The sequence below is a fragment of the Amblyraja radiata genome, chromosome 5, assembly GCF_010909765.2.
Source record: "Amblyraja radiata isolate CabotCenter1 chromosome 5, sAmbRad1.1.pri, whole genome shotgun sequence".
Classification (NCBI taxonomy): Eukaryota; Metazoa; Chordata; class Chondrichthyes; order Rajiformes; family Rajidae; genus Amblyraja; species Amblyraja radiata.
In genome coordinates, this window is record NC_045960.1 from 44135484 (window position 1) to 44158593 (window position 23110).

The 23110-nt window shown below is 43.2% G+C and overlaps 1 protein-coding gene across 1 annotated transcript in view; it reads right to left on the reverse strand.

Annotated features, from left to right (window-relative positions):
* dse (dermatan sulfate epimerase) overlaps nt 1-20448 on the reverse strand; it is an 84513-nt gene extending 64065 nt beyond the window's left edge. The window contains exons 1-2 of the mRNA XM_033021116.1: nt 20212-20448; nt 1996-2460 (exon numbers count right to left, since the gene is read on the reverse strand). Of these exons, the coding sequence (XP_032877007.1) occupies nt 1996-2408 (413 nt within the window). The 5' untranslated portion in view covers nt 2409-2460; nt 20212-20448. The remainder of the gene's footprint in view (nt 1-1995; nt 2461-20211) is intronic.
* Between the last annotated feature and the right edge of the window lie 2662 nt (nt 20449-23110).

Below are 23110 nucleotides of genomic sequence, written 5' to 3' on the forward strand. Positions count from 1 at the left end.
TACGATGATCCAGAAGGGCATGCAAGCTGCAGGGCCACACGTATGGAGCCCGCAGCCGGTCCCAAAGGGGCTCCAGCTCCAACGGTGGGCAGCTCTGGAAGGGGGGCGAGTTAGGGTTAGGCATTTTCCTGTCAGTGGAAGATGCCTTAGCCTTCACCCAGCCTGGTACTGGCCCAAGTCCCACTATGGCCGTGACCCCCCACTCTGCACACTGGCAGTCAATGGGGTTCAGTAAACGGGGGACACTAGATGGCGCTTACATTTTTAATCTCATTTTCTAATTAGTTTAATTAATTAATGTGCAACTTTTGGCACTGACGAGTTATGAAGGGGCTGTCCTACTTGGGCGACCTAATTGGCGAGTTTAGGAGAGTTTGAAAAAATGTCATGTTAAAGACCTCCTTCGACTATGTTGAAGACTAGCTTCGACTAGTTACGGGAAAATTGGACACCGAATAGTGGAGAGTGAAGACGACCTCCTTCAATCTCCTTCGACTATGATGAAGTCTATCTACGACTACCCTCGACTACCCTTGATTACCTACGACTAACACGCCGACCTCCAACAACCTACAACGACTAAACCTACAAGTAACAAAAGTATCGATTTTTTCCATGACGGACTTTTTTTACTTGCGGGCATTTTTCAACATGTTGAAAAATACGGCGCGACCTAGCTGAGGCCTCGATAACACGGGGACTACTCTCAAGCATGAAGGAGAGTTACAAAGACCTCCTCTGACCTCATTTCGACCATGCTGCGAGTACGAGTAGATTCCCACGAATATCCTCTGTACACTATTGTTAAATCCTCCCTCATCAAAAAGGCAACTTCACCTCTTACCTCTGCCTTTATCACACCTGTAGCATCTGTACCCGGGAACATTAAGCTGGTAGTCCTGTCCTTCTCTCAGCCATGTTTCTGTTATGGCTATGATGACCCCCACCCCCCCCCCCCCCCGGGAAGGGGGCGAGTTAGGGTTAGGCATTTTCCTGTCAGTGGAAGATGCCTTCGCCTTCCCCCAGCCTGGCACTGCTCCAGTCCCACTATTGTTTTGTTTTATATCAATTTATATTGATATAAAACAAAACAACAGCCAGCATCTCTGGTACCACAATCCCTTTTCTCCCCAAGTGAATCATGATATACTGGAGAAACATTGATATTAATGTTATCTGTGCCAGCAATTATAAAACTGTAAGCAAGCTCATGGGTTACACTAATATCTATGATTCGGAAATCCATAGGTACAGTTGCAATTCTGGGTAAGTTCTTCATTGTTAGCGTTGCCAACTTTCAGATACCAAAATATGACCCTACATGCTTGTCCAGATATATACCAAACATGGCATTATTTGAAGAACAGACAAGTTATCTTAAAGTTCTGGCTTGGTATCCTGCCCAGACTGGATATATTCCTGGGAAGTTTCATCACATGGCTTCCCACCCTCAATACTTAATGTATCCCTATTCATGGCACTGCTTTGCTCCAACTCATAACCCACTTAATAGGTGCATTTATCCATTTAAAATTACTAAAGTAATTTTTATATTAACTAATATATATGAATGTAATTGAAAAAACACAACTTTAAACACATCTATATTTTTTCCTCTGGTTGCCAACAACAGTGATATAGAGATTGGCCTTTAGAATGTACTAATTTATCAGACTTGCATAAGCCAGAAAAATGTCAGTATCTTGAGAATTAACGTATTGGCTAGCCTTTGTGAATAGCAGACAGAAAATCATTTAAAATATAAAATATGTGCAGAAATAAGTTGATGCCAATTCAAAACCTCCACCCATTTTGGCAATACAGATCTTTTCTCTTGTACACAAAATAAAATTGGAGAGTTCGCATTAACAGTCGGTCAATTGTTACTAGAGCTGAACTTTAGAACTGAAGTTTGTGCATGCAGCAAAATTAAGCCACTCGATTTAAAAAAAAAGAAACACATGCCTCAAAATAAAAATAAAAACAAAAATCTACCAACTAGGCTGAGATGCCATCCTCGCCATGTAGTCCATGGCAAACTCCAAAGCATCTGTTCTTTCCGGAAACAATACACAGAACATAGAAAGTACTCCCAGGTTGTTGCCATAGATTTCATTCCATCGAGCACTAAAACGTTTGGGATCCCAGGGCGGTAGGTATTCCTTTGGATTTGATAGCATGACCTGTACAGCATCCCAAATATTGTCCGCAATGTGCCGGTGAGTACTTTTTGCCTTGAGTCGCAGATCCTGCACATCTCCTTGACTGAAGTACAGCATGGGGTGACCATCATAATTCCCATTCATAAAGTGGATGCTGCCACCAGGTTTCTCACTTGCAGCAGGTGCCAATAGGGAGAAGAGATTTATGAAAAATATGACTGGTACTCCATGTGTATATGTCTTCATTGTGGCATCAGGTCCCCAAATCCCACTTCCAGCCAAATCATCTTCAACAACCCTGGAAAACAAAAACAAAAATACACATCACAAATCAATTATTATTACTCCAAACTCATGAATGATGGCAAGATTGGGATTCCACCCATGCTTAAATAAGCCTGACAACCATTGATGCTTAGAAACTGAAGAAGGGCCCCGACCTGAAACGTCACCCATTCCTTCTCCCCAGAGATGCTGGCTGTCCCGCTGAGTTAATCCAGCATTTTGTGTCTTTCTTCGATGCAAATCAGCATCTGCAGTTACTTCTTACACATTGATGCTTAGAAATTGAAATACCAGTGCCTTATATGGCACATTATTCAGGAGTAGTCAGTTGCTTCATGTTGGGAAGGAAGAAAGTTGGGATGGGTTGAAAGTTTAAGAAATACACTAATCGTGAAAAAAACAAAACAAATTCCAGTTTTCAGCAGGGTAATATAAAATAAAAGAGAGCATTAGTGCAAAATCATTACTCACAGGCAAGTATGGTTTCTGAGATAGAGGTTGTTTCATATTATCAAAATGACAAGGAAGGTTTTTTTTCTGGCCAATACTATTCTTCAATTTGGTCTGACCGAATCACACAATTTGGAGGTCCTAAAAGCCTCTTAGCAGAAATGCACTACAGAGACCATAACCAAGCCTTTGTCTAATCTACCATTACAGCACAAAGGTGATTGATGTACATACTTTGCGATGTTGAAAAACGAGACAAAGATATAAGAATCGATTTTTCTTTTGAGTTTATTTATTCACAACAAGATGAAAATGTTGTTCCAATTTTCAATTAAAAAATGCAAATTCTCTTATTTAATTATGTGGATTGAATCAATTAAATTCGAATCCATAATCCATCCATAAACATTAATCTCCTTCTGCCTTCCATTGACTAACATTCAAAATTATCAGATGAAATCTTATACTGAAAATTACTCTCACATGCTCATCAACATCCCTTTATTTATTTTGTCACTTAAAGTGATAGTTTACAGTAGGCAGTTGTTGAAGATGGAAGAACCTGGAGGCCCTTCCAGAAGGTCACAGCAAGAATATGCAAGCTTCATCTAGACTTTAAGCTACATATAGATTGGGCCAACCAAATTGGTAACAGTGCTGAGGAGGAGGATTTCCTGGAATGTATACGGGATGGGTTTTTAAACCAATATGTAGAGAACCCGACTAGAGGGCAGGCCATCCTAGGGGGTATTGTGTAATGAGGAAGGGTTAGTCAGCGATCTTGTTGTGCAAGGCCCCTTGGGCAACAGTGACCACAGCGATGGTGAAATTCTGCATTAGGATGGAGAGTGACACGGTTAATTCAGAGACGAAGGTCCTGAACTTGAATAAAGGAGACTTAAGGTATAAGATGGGAATTGGATATGATAAACTGGCAAACTATACTTAAAAGGTTGCCAGTGGAGATACAATGGCAAAGATTTAAAGAGCGCATGGATGAACTCCATAAATTGTTCATCCCTGTCTGGCAAAAAAATAAAACTGGGAAGGCGGCTCAACCGTCGCTGACGAGGGAAGTCAAGGATAGTGTTAAATCCAAGGAAGAGGCATATAAATTGGCCAGAAGAAGCAGCAAACCAGGACTGGGAGAAATTTAGAACTCAACAGCGGAGGACAAAGGGGTTAATTAAGAGGGGGGGGAAAAAGAGCATGAAAGAAAGTTTGCGGGAAATATAAAAACTGACTGTGAAAGTTTCCTTGGGTATGTAAAAAGTAAAAGATTAGCGATGGTGAATGTAGGTCCCTTGCAGTCAGAGACAGGTGAGTTTATAATGGGAAACAAGGAAATGGCAGAACAGTTAAACGAAGACACTAAGGAAGACACAAACAATCTCCCGGAAATACTAGGGGACCGAGGACCTAGTGGGAGGGAGAAACTGAAGGGAATCTACATTAGTCAGAAAATGGTGTTAGGTAAACTGTTGGGAATGAAGGCAGATAAATCCCCAGGGCCTGATGGTCTGCATCCCAGAGTACTCAAGGAGGTGGCCCTAGAAATCATGGATGCATTGGTGATAATTTTCCAATGTTCTTTCGACTCTGGATCAGTTCCTGTGGAATGGAGTGTAGCCAATGTAACTACACTTTTTAAGGAGAGAGAGGGAGAAAACGAGGAATTATAGACCAGTTAGCTTTACATCGGTAGTGGAGAAGATGCTGGAGTCGATTAATAAAGATGTTATAACCGCGCATTTGTAAAGCAGTGACAGAATCGGTCTAAGTCAGCATGGATTTATGAATGGGAAATCATGCTTGACTAATCTTTTGGAATTTTTTGAGGATGTAACAAGTAGAATGGGTAAGGGAAAGCCAGTGGATGTAGTGTATCTGGACTTTCAAAAAGCCTTTGACAAGGTCCCACATAAGAGATTAGTGTGCAAAATTAGAACATATGGTATTGGGGGTAGGGTATTGACATGGATAGAGAACTGGTTAGCAGACAGGAAGCAAAGAGTAGGAAATAACGGGTCATTTTCAGAATGGCAGGCATGATTTGTGAGGTGCTGCAAGGTTTGGTGCTAGGACCCCAGTTATTTGCAATATATATTAACGATTTAGACGAGGGAATTAAATGTGACATCTCCAAGTTTGCGGATGATACAAAGCTGGGTGGCAGTGTGATCTACGATGAGGATGCTATGAGGCTGCAGGGCGACTTGGTCAGGGTGCGTGAGTGGGCAGATGCATGGCAGATGCAGTATAATGTGGATAAATGTGAGGTTATCCACTTTGGTGGCAAGAACAGGAAGGCAGATTATTATCTGAATGGTGTCAGATTAGGAAAAGGGGAGGTGCAACGAGACCTGGATGTGCTTGTACATCTGTCACTGAAAATAAACATGCAGGTAGAGCAGGCAGTGAAGAAAGCTAATTAGTCTGCGAGAGGATTTGAGTTCAGGAGCAAGGAGGTCCTACTGCAGTTGTACAGGGCCCTGGTGAGACCGCACCTGGAGTATAGTGTACAATTTTGGTCTCCTAATTTGAGGAAGGACATTATTGCTATTGAGGGAGTGCAGTGCAGGTTCACCAGGTTAATTCCCGGGATGGCGGGACTGACATATGATGAAAGAATGGGTCGACTGGGCTTGTGTTCGCTGGAATTTAGAAGGATGAGAGGGCATCTTATAGAAACATGTACAATTCTTAGAGGATTGGACAGGCTAGATGCAAGAAAAATGTTCCCGATGTTGGGGTAGTCCAGAACCAGGGGTCACAGTTTAAGAATAAGGGGTAGGCCATTTAGGACTGAAATGAGGAAAAACGTTTTCACTCGGAGAGTTGTGAATCTGTGAAATTCTCTGCCACAGAAAGCAGTGGAGGCCAATTCACTGAATGTTTTCAAGAGAGAGTTAGATTTAGATCTTAGGGCTAAGGGAATCAAGGGATATGGGGAAAAAGCTGGGACAGGGTACTGATTTTGGATGATTAGCCATGATCATATTGAATGGCGGTGCTGGCTCGAAGAGTCGAATGGCCTACTCCTGCACCTATTTTCTATGTTTCTATGTAGACATCCACTGAAAAGGATGGATTTATTTTTTTACAAATTTACCACAAAAAATCCATCAATCAAAAACTCTGTATCAAATCCATGAAGTTTGCATCATGTTAACTAGCCTGGGGCTTCCGCCCACTAATGAACAAGAAGAAACCTTTGATAATATTGTTATGTTTGTCAATTCTGGCAAACATTCATAAAAAGCAGAACGAGAAAGTTAAAAATTATGGAATAATGCAGCACGGAGGAACTCATTCACCCCCATCTGGTCTCAGGCATCTCTTCAAAATCTTTTCCAGCATTATAGATCAGTAGATTTATCCTTTTCAACTGATCATCCAATTTTACTCTGATAATTACTACCGAACCTGCTTCCATTACACTTTGAAGCTGTGCATGCCAGATCCAGTGTACAATGTATTAGGAATTCTGGTGCCCAGGTTAAAAAGGTCCTTAAAAAAACATTAAGGCAGGAGCAGATAATTAATCGCCGTTCTTTGTGAGATGCTGTCATTGCAAAAGAGTTGCATTGGTACCGATGTTAAACTTTAATAATAGAAATATGAAATATGTTCAGATACATTACTGAAAGGGTTGTAAACGAAAGTATTATATGTATAGAAATTATTATAAGGTCCATTAAAAAATATCTGTGGTTGGACCCCAATTTGTATACATTGACAAAGCTCTCATCTGCATCAAGAGGATAACATAACCTAAGTGAAAGCTAAAGTCTCTGGAGAGCACACCATAGTGGCACAGGATTGCATAGTAAAATTGCCAACCTGTCTTCACTGGGGAAATGAAAAAAAAAAACAATGCCAATGAACAGATAAATAATTTGTTAATAACAGTGCGTGGAAGGTCACATTAAGTGTAGGCACACAAGACTGCAAAATGTGGAGCCTGCAACAAAAAACAAACAAACGCGCAACTGGAATAATTCAGCGTATGACAGCGTCTATGGATGAAGGATCTCAAGCTAAAACATCAGATGCTCATTCTCCTCCACCTGGCAAGTTCCTCCAGCTGCTCTATTTTTTTGGTCTCAAAGTTTTTTGCATCTGCTCATCATGTTATCTCCCACACTGATGTACCAATAAAACAATCCTGCTTGCTTGAATGACGTTTGATTTTTACCCCCACCAGATTTGATGAGCAAGTAGACAGCACATCATGGGAACAATTACATTGTCAAGAACATTATTTTCTGTTCATATCCTTCTGTGGATCAATTTTACAAAGGATAGGTCACTGCATGACTTTTTAGCTGGCACATAAAATATTTATCCATCGCACGTATTCTATAAAGAAAGTGAACTTTCCAATAAAGTATAAAACTTTGAATCAGAAAAAAATCAGAATCAGAAAAAAAGAGTTTCCTTGGGTATTGGATTCCCTTGTATGGGAAGAGAATGTATTTTGATCATGGAGCACTGTACGGGTACTGATTGGGAATGATCAGCCATGATCACATTGAATGGCGGTGCTGGCTCGACGGGCCAAATGGCCTACTCCTGTACCTATCGTCTATTGTCTATTGGCAGAAACATGCAAGGAGGTAAAGTTTACAAAATAACACAACTTCCCAAAAACCTTCTGAATTTAAGCAAGAGTTTACCAGTTTTTATATCTGATCTGTGTTATATCCAATCATAGCCAAAACAGCAGTAGAGATTTTACAAATGCACCAAATACCACTTGGTTCAGATGTAAAATGAATACAAATGCACTCACATGCTGAGTGTTACATGGAAATATACGTTCAACCACCATGACATTAATTTTACGCAAACTCAAATTTGAGAACGAGTATTGAGCACCTGGATCTATTGAGAGGGTAACATTGTTTCTCAAAAGATCTGTCTAGAAAAAAGTGAAATGTATGAAGTTATCATATGGTGTGCGGTGAAAAGGTCTAGCAGCCCTGTTCAACGACTATCAGCCACTGACTTGCTCAAACACACCCTTGCCTCTTGGTCTCCAGTAAAACTCCATCAAACCATTATTTGTGTCCTGAAGTCTAAGGGACACAGATTTTAATGGGCAAGGCTCCAAACTCATTTAGCAATTCGTTGCCAGATCTAACTGGACAGCATAGAAACTCCAGTTTTCAACTGCTGAAATTGTTTTCTGCACAGCTAGGTTTCTGCTGCAAACTGTTTTTTTTAGATTCTTCACCATCTCCACTTTCAAATAAAACTATTTCCCATGAGTTCATGACTGCCCAGTCTGCTGATTTGCATTGTTCCCATAAAGTCAAACTTGTGATGCTCACCACATTCCTGGCCCTTAGAGGAACTTGAATCTTTTTATTTCTCTTCTGGCTCCCAAAACCTTCTGCAAGTTCCCTTTGATCCAAGAACTACTTCCGGCTCAGTCAACCCATATCTCACAAAACTGTTGATTGCCCAAGTTCGGTTATGCCCCTGTCCCACTTAGGAAACCTGATCGGAAATCTCTGGTGACCTTGCGCCCCACCCAAGGTTTCCGTGAGGTTCCCAGAGGTTTTGGTCACTCTCCCTAATGGTCGAAAGTGGTTTCCACGTAGTCGAGGCTTCTTCTATGTTCCTGCAATTATTTCAACAAAATCAAAACTGGCCTCAACTAAAAATAGGTTGCCGTTTGGTCGAAGCCAGTGGAGTGGGGTCGCTATTTACTTACAGGCAGTCGAAGGCAATCTCCTTCGCTGACCGGACATTTTGATTGGCTCATTGGAGTTTTCAGCAAAGATCCTATAGGATCTTTGGTTTTCAGGACCTAGAAGATCCGCCGGAAGATAAAATGCCCGCTAACTTTATTAAACTTCTTAAAACTGTCTCCACTCCTTCTCCCCCATTCTTTCCCCTTCTCTCCCTCCCTCCCGCGCTCTCTAAAGAACTTAACGTGCTCTGTGGCAGCCGTTTACCTGCCTCTTCATCGCGCAGACAACGCTCCTCCGCTGTCCCTGGCCCCCACCTTCGCGATGTGTGTGTGGTCGGTAGCAAAGTCCCTGTAGGATCTTCGGTCGAGGCTTTCCAGGCGAGTGACCAAAACCTCTGGCTACTCATGGAAACCTTGGGTGGGGCGCAAGGTCACCAGAGGTTTCCGTTCAGGTTTCCCAAGTGGGACAGGTGCATCAGGCTGCAATTGGAGTACTGCATGCAGTTCTGAATACCCCATTACAGGAAGGATGTGAAGGCTTTGGAGACTGCGCAGAAGAGCTTTACCAAAACGATGCATGGATTAGAGGATATTAGCTGTAAGGAGAGCTTGGACAGACTTTAATTATTTTCTTTAAGATGCTGGAGGTTGAGATGAGACCTGATAGAAATATATAGGATACACATATCATTTTTACCAGAAAGGAAATATCAGATTAGAGGGAATAGCTTTCAGGTGAGAAGGGCAAAGAACCTTTAAATTTTTTTTAGTTTGTCCAAAGTATGTTTTAGTGTTTCTCTGCATGTCTTGTGTGGGGGGGAAAGAGGCGGAAACCATTTTCAGGTACCTACCTCGACGGAGAGGCGACTTTCTTCCTTGTCGCTTCTTCTCCCCCCTCCTCGCGGACTTACAGCTGGTTTGGAGCGGCCTCTCCTGGAGTCGGGCCCCGACCACGGGTGAACAAGGGAGGAGGAGGAGGAGGAGGACCGTCTGAACTGTGTTGCCTTCCACCACAGTGAAGAATGCTGTGGTAGATGTCTGAGTTGAATGATGTTGTGTATTATGTCCCTTTTTTAATTGTAAGGCTGCATGGTAAATCACATTTCACTGCACCTTATGGTGCATGTGACAAATACATTTGAACTTGAACTTAAAAGAGGTGCTCAGGGAAGGTATTTTTTCTTGCACACAGAAGTTAGCAGCTACCAAGAACACGCTGTCGGGATGGTGGAGGAGCTAGATATGAGAGTGGCGGGCAAGAGACTTTTAGATAGGCACAGAGGAGGAATATGGATCATGTTCAGGAAGATGAGATAAGCTTATCTTGGCATTATGTATGTCACAGGTGTTATGGGTCATAGGAACTGCTCCTGTGCTGTACTGTGCTCTAATCCTGCCTCTATATCAACTGATATTTGTAAAAGTTTTTTTTTCTGCTCATGTCCACTCTCCTTTGTCACCTGACAATATTCTCCACAAAAACAAGCATGATCCTTCTATCCTTGTAAACGACTAGCTCAATTGCCAGCTTATCCTTTCTTCAGCAATAAAAATTCAGATTTTGTAAGCTTCCTGGATTTCTCCCCATCTTTTTCAGTACTAACTGTAGATTTAAACTGTCCTGTCACAGTACCAAAAGCAGCTTCAGTCAGAATCAATAGTGACACCCTGCACATTTGTAACAAGGTAATCAATCCAGTCTATCAATAACCTTTGGCATGGCTGACCACATCCTACTCCTTCTCCACCTCTAGTTGGATGAGACTGAACCCTCCTCACTACTTTAAAAAAAAAAATAAACGTTGGTGCTTCCTGCTTCACAAGTACACAACACTTTAGCTCCAAGGTTTAGCTCTTGGGACTAAAGGGATATGGGGGAAAAGCAGAAATGGGATACTGATTTTAGATGATCAGCCATGATCATATGTGTATTTTTACAATACTGTTGAGATTTCAGCACAGAACATTAAACATGTCATATCTCCACTGTTTCAGGTAGTGTGGTGTTAATCTTTTCAGGGATTCTTACTCAAATGTGCAAGCGAAAGTAGAGAATTCCCTGATTCAACTAGTTTATATCTCAAAAATATCAATGTTTAGGACACCAAAAATGCGACATGCTTTGACACAATGAAATAATTTCTGCATTAATTTCATTATAATTCAAAACATTTTCAAGTTTGTTGCTTTGCAGAGATGCATGTTTCACAGTTATAAGCAAAACTTTTGATGAATCCGGCATTGTGCTCTGAACGCCATATTTCAAACTCTTGGCGTCCACCCTATTTTAGAGTAACCACCGTTACACCACAATGGTAAATTAAGACCAAATAACTTCCTGAGATTTCTAGTTTGAAGAACTCAATAGATAATGAAATTATGAGAAGAAAGTAACCTTAATATCAAGATTCTGTAAAAGCTGCTGCATGCCAAAATTAGTGAATATTTTTGGTGTCCACCATCACACGCGTAACACCAGCATTTTGCCGTAGCTATATTTCCATCAAATTATGTACCTGCAGTCTCTTGTTATGTATGGACAATTATTTCCATAAAGTTTATTCAAAACATGAGAAAGAAATTACACAAAAAGCAAATACTGGAAGAAACAGGAGCTACTTTCATTTTGGTGCCCAACATTGAACACTGTGTAACATGCATAACGCATGTTTCAGTAGATACCAGGAATATTGCTCATTTGGTCACATACTCCATGTTTATAGCAAGAAAGTACATTTGTATGTTGAAAAACAGCAAAAGTGAAGAAATCATCTATCATGCTTTAGAAAAAAAAAACTTTCTAAATTTCATGTAACGGTTGTTATGGTGGACACCAAGCATAAAGTGTAAAAAAACACATAGGAACGCGTTCCTACAGGGAATTTTGTTCATTAATGCAATTTTCTCCAATATCATGAACTATCCCTCCCTGTCATGTACTGCCGCTGTGAGGATTTTTGATTAATCTGAATCATGTTAAAATAATTTATTTGCGAACTTCAGCTTTATGTATGATGTAACACTTTTTGTACCCAGTATTGTAAAAACACACATTGAATGGCGGTGCTGGCTTGAAGGGCTGAATGGCCTACTCCAGCACCTATTTTTCCATGTTTCTATGTTCCTAACACTCCTCTGCAAGATCATTTGAAAAAAGTGTTTGGTTTAGTTTATTGTCACAGTGAAAAGCTTTTGTTGCGTGCTAACTATCCTTAGCATACATGATGACGCTCAAGCTTCTTATCGTTTTGTTCACTCTTATTGCCCATACATTGTCCCCACATCAGGGCTATAATGTAGAGATCTCATCCATTTGGTTCCAGTCAAAAACTCCATTCCTGGTTTCCTAATTAAATCTCACCCTGATAAATGACGAACCAGAGTGTAACTTTACATCACCCAGTGTTGATGTTTGGTCTCCAAATTCATGCCATCTCCAAGAAAACCCCATCCTCATCCCACAACATCTCGTAAAACTAGACCTTCCCCAGAGCAACTGTTTTGGAAACTATATGTTGCTCATTTTAACATTCAAACATAACTACTTCAACTCTCCCAGGTGATCTTTTTGCTCCTACTGTCTATAAATGAAGGTCTTATAAAACTGTGCGGTCTTGTTCTAATTCACAGTCCTTTTTATCCACCGTTCCTTTGCTTTCTGACTCAGTTAAATAGGAGCCCTATTTTTGTTTTAAAGTGCTTTCAAATCCCTCCAAAATCTGGTCCCTTATTACTTCCATAATCTTCTCCAACCCTACAAATATATCACATCTCCTCTCATTCAAGTTTCATGACCATCCCATTAACAGATCCATCACTGACTGCCTTGCCTTCAGCTACCAATGCCCCATCCCTAACCCTCCACTAAACAGATTCTTCCGCCTCCTTCTTAAAGATATCCCGTAAATCCAACCTCTTTGCCTCAGTGCATCTCAGTGCAAATTTTTTCGGGGGGGGGGGGGGGATGGAAGTCCAAATTCTTCTGCTTATCTTTCTGCACAAGGTAGCTGCCAGAAATAGTTAGTCTTAAGGAAGCACTTTAAATATATTTATGCTGTTTCAACATTAAAATTTATATTAACAAATACAGCCTTTGTCCATCTCAGGCTAATAAATGTCTTGGAAATGTCAACATCGTTTTGGATTTCAATTGTGGTTAAAACTGAAACAAATTAATAATTTTAAGACATGCAAATTAACTGAAAGACTCACCTCACTCCCTTGCTGCTGCTCCGGTCTACTGAAGCACATGATTTGGACAGATTCCCAAGTGCATGCGGAGGGCAATATCTGAAACCTCCATGCAAAGCTCAGATGGTGAAATGCCAGAGAACAGCCATCACGTTTTGAACTACCATTTTCACAAGTAGATGTGTGAAGACTATAAACTTGTTCACACTTCCATGGAGAAATGATGGCAGTTTCAATCATGTGACGCTCCAAAAAGCTGTATGAATAGATTACGATTAAAAAAAACTCACAGCTCTGTTGCTGTGACTAACTCCACTCAGTCAAAACAACTCTTTTAGTTTAGAGATACAGCACGGAAACAGCCCTTTTGGCCCACAGAGTCCGTGCCGACCAGTGATCCCCATCCAATTAGCAATATCCTGCACACTAGGGACAATTTGCAGTCTTTACTGAAGCCATTTAATGTACAAACCTGTTTGTCTTTGGAGTGTGGGAGGAAACCAGCGCACTCAGGGGAAACCCACGCAGTTAGAGGGAGAGCATACAAACTCGATACAGTCTCTGGCGCTGTAAGGCAGCAACTCTATTGCTGCGTCATTGTGCTGTGGATTTAGAGCTGTTGAATATTTTAACTGGGGTATAGATTCTCGATAAACAAAGTGGTGAAAGGGTACTCTAGGCAGATCAGCCAGGAGAGTATGTCAATCCTCAGCATCATTGGTAATGGCTGGGTCCAATTAGCCGACATCAGATTGGCCCACCCAAACCACATCAGCCTACATAGAAACATAGAAAATAGGTGCAGGAGTAGGCCATTCGGCCCTTCGAGCCTGCACCGCCATTCAATATGATCATGGCTGATCATCCAACTCAGTATCCTGTACCTGCCTTCTCTCCATACCCCCTGATCCCTTTAGCCACAAGGGCCACATCTAACTCCCTCTTAAATATAGCCAATGAACTGGCCTCAACTACCTTCTGCGGGAGAGAATTCCACAGATTCACCACTCTCTATGTGAAAAAAGTTTTCCTCATCTCGGTCCTAAAAGATTTCCCCTTTATCCTTAAACTGTGACCCCTTGTTCTGGACTTCCCCAACATCGGGAATAATCTTCCTGCATCTAGCCTGTCCAACCCCTTAAGAATTTTGTACGTTTCTATAAGATCCCCCCTCAATCTTCTAAATTCTAGCGAGTACAAGCCAAGTCTATCCAGTCTTTCTTCTTATGAAAGTCCTGCCATCCCAGGAATCAGTCTGGTGAACCTTCTCTGTACTCTCTGTACTCCCTTTACGCCTCACAAAAACCCAGGCTTTCCAATCAGAGGAAAGAAGGGTGAGAGAAGAAGCAGGAGAGAAAGAGGAAGAGAATAGTAGGAAGAGAAAAGAAGCGAGAGAAAGTGTGGCGCCTCCCTGCTAGCCATGTTCCTCTGCTGCAGGTTTGAGGAAAAGGGAGCCACTGGAACAAACTGGAGCCCACCAGCACCACCATGTGGTCAAGACTGGGCTGCCAGGAAGAACCCCTAAACAGACAGCACCTCTACTGAGGTTAAGACTGAGTGGCCAGGGCCAGCCTGAGATACCAGTGCCTCTGTCAATGAGACAATGAGGGACTGTGCCGCCCCACACAGAGGCAAAGACTGAGCTGCCAGGATAACTCGGAGACCACCAGCGCCGCCTTTTCAAGCCCAAAGCTGAGCCGCCAGGATAAACACGAGACCGTCAGCACCTGCGCTCGAGGCAAGGGTGAGTTGCAGGGAGACGTCTGAGATCACATGGCCTCCTCCTTTGCCAGCACTACTACACATGCACCCTGACAATGAAGGACAGCTCCCCCAAGTCTCCAGGCTAAAAAAATCATCTACCTCCATTCTGCCTCTGAACTTCGTCAATTTCCGATAGGCTTGCCCTGGATCCCATGTAATAATCAACGCGCAGTCTTGACCACATGACCACTAGGTTTAACATAGATACTGCCAGACCTATTGGGCATTTCTAGCATGTTCTGTGTTTAACATATAGGGTGATTTCACGAAAGGTCACTGGAGCGTAGATCCGCACCCACGTGACCGAAAAATTTAACTGGGGGACAAGCATCACTTCCGGTACATGTTAGTGAATGGGAAAACACGCACTCAAATACTCATCATATGTTAACCCACATTCCTGGGATGATTCTCGTAATCCTCCTCTGGACCCGCTCCAGCGCCAGCACACCCTTCCTTAGATATGGGACCCAAAATATCCCTTCTACTTTGACTAGTTTTTCCTCATTTACTTCCCATAAAAGAGCTAATTTCCTTTCTGGAACGTAATTCCAAGCAGCTACCCATTCAAATTAAAAAATTCCAATACTTAAAATAATCTTTGCATATTTAATTTAAATGAAATACATAGCAGATGATATTTTTCTGGACCTATACTCATTCCTGGGTCATCTGAATAATGACACCTGCAGCAGACTCCTATTCATTGACTACAGCTCTGTCTTCTGCACCATAATTCCAACTAAACTCGTCTCCAAACACCTGCACCTAGGATCCAATACCCCCCCCCCCCCCCACTCTTAATAATTTGGAAAACAATACCATCATTTGAGAGGCTTTTAGATGAGCACATGAAAATGCAGGGCATGGAGAGATATGGTACACACAGCATGGAGGCAGAGCAGACTAGTTTAACCTGGCATCATGTTAGGCTTGATGCCAGGTCGGCTGAAGGGCCTTTTCCTGTGCTGTACTGCTCTATGTGCCTGCATTACCTCTCCATGTGCCTATCCAAATGTCTATCAAATATTGTTATTGTACCTTCCTCAACCATACTTGTTCCATATACTCACCTACCTCAGTGTGAAAACTTTGCCCTTCGGGTTTCTATTAAATCCTTCCCCTTTCACCTTAAACCTATATCCTCTGGATCTTGATCACAAGACAGGAGCAGAATAGGCCATTCAGCCCATTGAGGCTGCTCCACTATTCGATTATGGACAATCTTTTTTTCCCTCCAAATCCCATGCCTTCTCCCCATAACCTTTGACACCCTTACTAATCAAGAACCTATCAATCTCCAAAAATATTGAATGATTTAGCCTCCACATCCATATGTGGCAATGAATTCCATACTCACCAACCTCCAGTTAAATAAATTCCTCCTCAACTCGATTCTCTAGAAAATTACCATCTGCAGGCTTGCCTCTTGGTGACTCCACCATCTTAACTTGGTAAATTGCCATTCCTTCATAGTAACTGGGTGTAAATACTATAACCTTCTCTCCAGCCTTATAGTTGCACTTTCATTAGAACTCTGTGTTCAGCAGGACACAGCCATCTTCTTAAAGGGATTTAGTGATGGGAAATAAATATTGGCTTTGTCAGATGCATCAAATTAGTAAATTGTGGCAGTCAAAAGCTTAGATAACAAGTCACAGCAATTAAAATTAGGAAGGTAAATGTGGCCAAATTTGATGGAACATAGGCAATCCAAAAATTGCCGTGTTAGTAAAGAATAGAGAAGGACGGAGAGGCATTCCTAAATGGGAAAACTAGTATTATAGTATTATCATATATACACAAATGTCACTGTACCAATTGGTACATGTGACAATAAATGTCTCTTGTCTTGTCTTGTCTCTTGTCCTGTCTTGTCTTGTCAAATTTGCAAGTTAGTTTGGGCTAACTTTGTACCTTCCCCTTTGCTTTAACTATTGTACTTGAATTGGACTTGATTGTATTTATGTGTGGTATACCAACTTGTTTGAATAACATGCAACACAAACTCTTCACTTGAAAATAAAAAATAAAAAATAAAACCAACTTGAAGACTTTTGATCAAAACTGGTTCCGGCTGAAGTAGAGTGACAGATATATATTGCAAACAGTTGGAAAATAAGTCTGAAATATCATAACAAGAAAGAGAAAATAAAATCTGAACAGTGGAAATTTGACAAGACTACACTGGTTGATTTTCTGAAAATGTTGAATTCAATGTTGGGTCCCTAAAGCCGTCAGTTGAAAGATGAAGCTGCAACTCACTTATGTTGAGCTTTGTTACAGGATGGAAACGAGTAGGAAAGTTCAAAAGGGGTGGAAATCAAAGTGACAGTCAGCCTTGTGGAGAAAATGGGGGGATTCTGTAAAGCAGTCATCAGTCTGTGTTCCCAAAATCTAAAGGGAACCATGTCTTGAGCACCAAATACAATACAAGTACAACAAACAGATTATGAATTCATCTGAAATGTGTTTTGTTACATGGAAGGATATCAAAGTTTGCAGCAGGATGTAGATCAGTTGGAAGGTAGGCTATGGAATTTAAATCTGACAAGTGTGAGGTGTTGTGCTTTGTTATGTCAAACCAGGCAGGACATGGTCTGAAGAAGGGTTTCGGCCCGAAACGTCGCCTATTTCCTTCGCTCCATAGATGCTGCTGCACCCGCTGAGTTTCTCCAGCATTTTTGTGTACCTAGGGCATACACAGTAACTGGTAGAGTGTTTTAGAACAGATCTAGGTGCATTGTTCCCTGAAAATGCAGTTCAGGTGGGCAGAATGGTGAAGAAAGTGTTTGGCATGTTTACCATCTTTGGGAAATGTATAGAGTACAAAAGTTGAGTCATCGTGATAAAGGTGTACAAATCATTGGTGAGACCACACTGCAAGGATGTCATTAAGTTGAAAAGGGTGCAGAAGAGATTCACTGTATGGACGTATGTATGTTACTTAGATTTGCTGGCCAGTTATAAGATTGATAGGCTTGGACGTTTTCCTTTGGAGTGTAGGAAGTTGAGGGATGAGTTTCTTGAAGTGTACATCATAAGGAACATGGATAATGTGAACACTCCATCTTTTTCCCCAGGATAGAGGATTCTAAACTGAAGGGAATTAAGGTGAGAGAGAGAGAGAGAGAGAGAGAGAGAGAGAGAGAGAGAGAGAGAGAGAGAGAGAGAGAGAGAGAGAGAGAGAGAGAGAGAGAGAGAGAGAGCGAGAGAGACGATGAGAAACAGAGAGAGAGAGAGATTTAGGATGGCTTCAGAGGCAAATTTTGCCTCTCAGACGGGAGTACACTTTGGGAATAAGCTGTCACAGAAAGCTAAAGAAACAAATAAAATTATGACTTTCTAAAGACATTGAAACAGACATATTGGTAGGAAGGAATGGAGAGTAAAAAATATGTGTCTCAATCACATCGGAGATGCGATGGAAATTACAGAGGAGAAATGTTGAAGATGAAATTTGGTGGGAGGGTAGCTGATGACATGGAGAATCTTTTAGTTTTGGATAAGAGAGCGGATGGAAGCACAGATGCAGAGCTGAAACGTCACCCATTTATTCTATCTAGAGATGCTGCTTGTCCCTCTGAGTTACTCCAGCATTTCGTGTTTTTCAGTTGTGGTTGAGAGCCAATGCAATTAAGATACAAGGAAAACCTTAGCTGAAGAAAATAATTACAAATCTGGTATGATTAGGACAGATGTGCCAGATACTGAGAAAGTAGGAGGATAAAATGGATGGCTGCAGAAAGCAAGATAGAAGAAAATATTGTCAAGCTATTTGTGGAACTTTATGGGCTTGAATGGACACTGGTCACGGATCTATTCCTTGAATTCCAGAGAAGCCAAGTGAAGAGTTAGAGAGGGATCAGGAAGAAATTGGCAGCAGATGATCAAGTTCTGTAGAAAACCAAACAGATTTTCTCCCCCTCCCTGTTCCTGGTGTTTCAGGTTTCATTATTATTTTATTTATACCTACTCTAGGCATGTCTTTACCAGTCCCTTTCAGTTTGCACCTCAATCTGCATCTCTCAATCGCTCTGCCTCCATATCTTTTGTTCTCTTTGACCCTCCCATTTTCTCTGCAACTTGTTTAATTTTGAATTTCTTCCCAATTTTAAAGGTCATTGATCTACAAAGTCAGCTTTGATTATTTCCATGGATGCAGCCCGACCTGCCATTTATTTTCTGTTTTTATTTCAGATTTCCAGCGTCTACAGTACATTGCATTTGGACTACCGCACCATCATGCCCTGATCTATATTCGCTGCTGAAATACTAGAGCGTGACAAGTTTTTAATTTGTTGTTTGAAATAGGTTTCAATCAAGCTCTTTCCTTGTGGTTTAAAAAAAATTATTTTCGAGTGAATGTCTGCCTTGGGCCATCGCTGTAAATGAAAACGTTTTACAGATTAGAAACGGGCGAAATGTGAATTCAGAGCTGATGTCCTAACTTTTGGAATGTCCTTTATACATCTCAATGGATAGGTAGGTCTCTTTTAAAATATCATCCTCAATAATAGCAAAAAGGCCATCGCGGTTTACACAGTAGTGAAGTGCCAGCATAAACACAGAGGGCCGAACGTCCCCCTTCTGAAATGCAGATAACTGCAGCTCAAAATGCATCTGATGAGTTAAAGACATTTTTAATAAGGAGCAGATGTTACCTTTTTTTGTTTCTGCAGTAAGACATAATTTCCATAATTGGGTAGAACGTGTAAACTGATTACTATGGGGTCAATTAAAAAAAAGTAATGTAAAATGAAACTGCAGAATAAAGTATCAATCAAGAATCACATCATCCAAACAAATGAGATTTCATTTATTTTGGACTCAACATTTACATGCTCGTCCGCCGGGACTCTTCGTGTCTTGTCGCGATCAAACACTGGCAATGATCAGAGAGCATGAGAATAACCCTGCCAACTCTCTTCACCTTCTTCACCGCCGCACTGTCCCGGCTGCGGCTCTAACTTGCCGGCAGTTGCTCACTCTGCGAAGATCGTAAGCAGCGCGGAGAGATCTAGATCTTGAACTCTCTCTCTCTCTCAGCCCACGGTTACAAATCAGACCGCCGAACTCTGAACGAAATTCCCCTTCCTTTCCACCCACCCTACACCCTCCCCTCACAAGACCACCCGCCCGGAGATGGTCTTTAATGGCACCAGTGGTCGTGGCACAAAAACTCCCCACACTAGCGAGCAATGATGGGTCGCTAACAGTGAGTCAGTCTCTCGTTCGTGTCTCCTCACTTAACCCAGCAAAAGTCCACCGAGAACCCCCGCACAAAAGTTACTCCACTCCACAACCCCGGGACTCCCAAAGGCGGCTGAACCGAGCAGATTCCTTTTAAACCTCCGCGTTAACCCGTCGTGCGTCTGGAGTTGCGGGGTTTAAAGGCTGACGGCGGGTTTCAGTCAGTCAGTCAGTCCGTCGGGCGGGCGGGCGGGGAAAGCCCGGGGTGGGAGCCCCTCTGAGCCGCTGCCGTTCCTGTTCCTCCTCCAGACTCTGGCAGCGACTCAGCCAAATCCCGAGGCGCCGGCACTTCCTTCTCACTTGGATGGGAGAGAGGAGAGGGGGGAGAGAGAGGGGGGATATTAAACTTTTAAACGCGCGTCCACTCACTCAACGCTCACACACGTCGCTGGAAATGCTCGTTACCTTTTCAATTCTCCGCCGTGGGAAGCGAGGCGATGTTTGTTTTGCGAGAGCCGGCGTTGTTCAAGGGGCGAGAGTAAAGGGCGCACGTCGCTGCCATTCCTGAGGACAATGCATTCCCAGCTGATGGGTGAGAGCGGGAGCTTCCAAGGAGGAAGGAGTGAGGGATGGTGAGGAGGAGAGCGGCGACGTCAACCTCCAGTGATTGGAGTCTGGAGGAGGGGAGGAGGAGCTGGGGCGGAGGCGGGGGGTGGGCGCTCCAACTAACCCACTGACAGACCCACTCCGACCGGGGTGGAGGCGAAGTCCCAGGTTCAATCAAACGGCGGGACTCGACGTGCGCCCCGAAACAGGAAAAACCCATCCCTCGCCTAAAGCGCGGTGAATATTGGAAAGACCAAAATAAAAGGCAGGTGTGGATAGGCATAAAGGCGGCTTTGGGATAAAAGGTGCGGACAAATTGGGGTCATAGATTAGGTGGGAGGGGGGTGAAGGAGGGCGAAGCGCTGGGAGCAAACCGGGAAGGTGGCAATCAGCATTTAAAGAGGCTTCGTTAGGGGGGTGGGGGAGGGAAAGAAACACAGAAAAGCACAGCGAGGAGAAGGGACCAAAGTGAACACATGTGGACGGGAGATGCCTGCCTATTACCAAATTGCGAAAGCATTACGTTAAAATGTGAAAAACAAACCGAAGGAGGGAATGGATATTATATTTTAAAAAAGTTGGCTGCAGTTACTGGACTGTCATGAAAATAATTTGCGAGGCGGATAGATTTTGTCAGTTACTGAAGGGAAATGCCGTAGATCCTGGAAACGTGAAATTAAAACCAAACACAGTAAAAGTCAGGCAGTATCTGAAAAGACTGAAGCCAAGTTGATATTTTAGGAATAGCAAGAAGAAAATTGCAGATGCTGGAAAACTAAAACAAAAAGCTCTACCTTGAACACCATTATCCCATCCAAAGTCATCTGCAAACTCACGGATCTCTGCACCGCTCTCTGCAGATAGACACAAAGTGCTGGAGTATCTCAGCAGGTCAGGCACCATCTAACTAAGCCACTAAAACGCTTCAGAAGCAGTAATGCTGAAATGAAAACTGGAAATACTGGCAACTTGTGAAAAGAGGCAAATGGCAGCAGCAATGGTACAAACCGGAAAAATGGTACAAGCCAGGAAAAATAATCTAAAATAGCAATAAATTACAGCTCTTCCCCAACACTTACCCCTGTCACATTTACTATTATTAAACTCGCCAACCTAGCAATAAAGTTAATAAAAATCATGCAAACATGTATCAGAAAATGTCAGACCAAGCAGCATCTGTTGAAAGAAAGTGGACAGTTCACGTTTTAGTTCTGAGATAAAGGTTTGCAGACACAAACGTTATCTCTGTTTGGTGACATAAGATTTGGTGACATAGGATATGACGTATGTTGAGATATGGAGCAAAAACACAATTGCATGAGAAACTCAGTGGGCCAAGCAACATGAATGGAAACAAAGACTTGATTGATGTTTCGGGTTGTGACTTGGCTTCAGGGCTGAGAACATAGAGTGAAGCTAGCCGGCAGTAAGAGGTGGGAGAGAAAGGTTATACTGGGGCTGTTCGGTGACAGGTGGAACCAGGAGAGGTGAGGGGTGATGGGCAAATGAGGATGGGTGAGGGAGGGAGGGAAGGTAGAGACAGAAAATTACCATGACAAGGAACACAGATCACATTGGATTTCTTCAGTGAGAGCACATAGATATTGGTACATAGACACTTATGACAGAGATAGTAAACCCCACATAGGAAACATTAGTCATCTCATTGGTCATTATTTCCTTTACCACCTAGGGTTAGGGTTAGGGGTTAGGGTTAAATGTTTTGACACCAATTTTGTGAACAGGTGGAACTAACCCTGCATTCACTATATTATTTATTTATTTATAAATCTATTTATTACTAGACCAAGTGCAGACCCGTTGGGTCTGTTCCCCCAACGTGCGGTTGTGGGGGGATGCGGCATGCAGCATCACACACACTAACTATCCCCACCCCACCCCCCCCCCCCCCCCCGCACTCACGCTAATTACCCCCCTTGATATAATATTAATATTATTAATTTGCTCCTTTTACCCCATAACCATCGTATCTACTGACGCATAGCCCCCAACGCAGTCACATTTAGAGGGGGAGAGGGGGGGGGGGGGGGGGGATGAGAGTGAGGGCAGAGAGAGAAGGGGCAGAGAGAGAGACAGAAACACAGAGAGAGGGGCAAGAGGGAGAGGAGGGTGGGGAGGAGAAGAGGAAGGGTGGGTGAGGGGGGGGAGGAGAGAGAGAAGGGGAGAGTGAGGGAGAGAGAGAGGGGGTGCTGAGAGGGGGGTGAGGGGGAGAGTTGGGGAGCAGGGAGGGTGGAGGGAAGAGGGTAGGGGGTGGGGAGAGGAGGGGGTTTAGGGGAGGGGATGGAGGGGAGGGAGAGAGAGGGAGGGAGAGAGAGGGGGAGGGCGGGAGAGAGGGTGTGCTGAGAGGAGGGTGAGGTGAGTGGAGGGGGAGAGGTGGGGAGCAGGGAGGGAGGGTGGAATGAAGGGGGTAGGGGTGTGTGGAGGGGAGGGGGTTTAGGGGAGGGACGGTGGGGGAGGGGATGGAGTGGAGGAGGGGGAGGAAAAAGAGAGAGGGGGAGAGGGGGGGGAGAGGAGAGGAGGGGGGGAGAGGGGGGGGAGAGGAGAGGAGGGGGGGAGAGGAGAGGAGGGGGGGAGAGAGGAGAGGGGGGGGAGAGGAGAGGGGGGGGAGAGGAGAGGGGGGGGGAAGAGGAGGGGGGGAGAGGAGGGGGGAGAGGAGGGGGGAGAGGAGGGGTGGAGAGGAGAGGGGGGAGGGGAGGGGAGGAGGGGAGAGAGAGAGGGGGAGAGAGGTGGGAGGGGG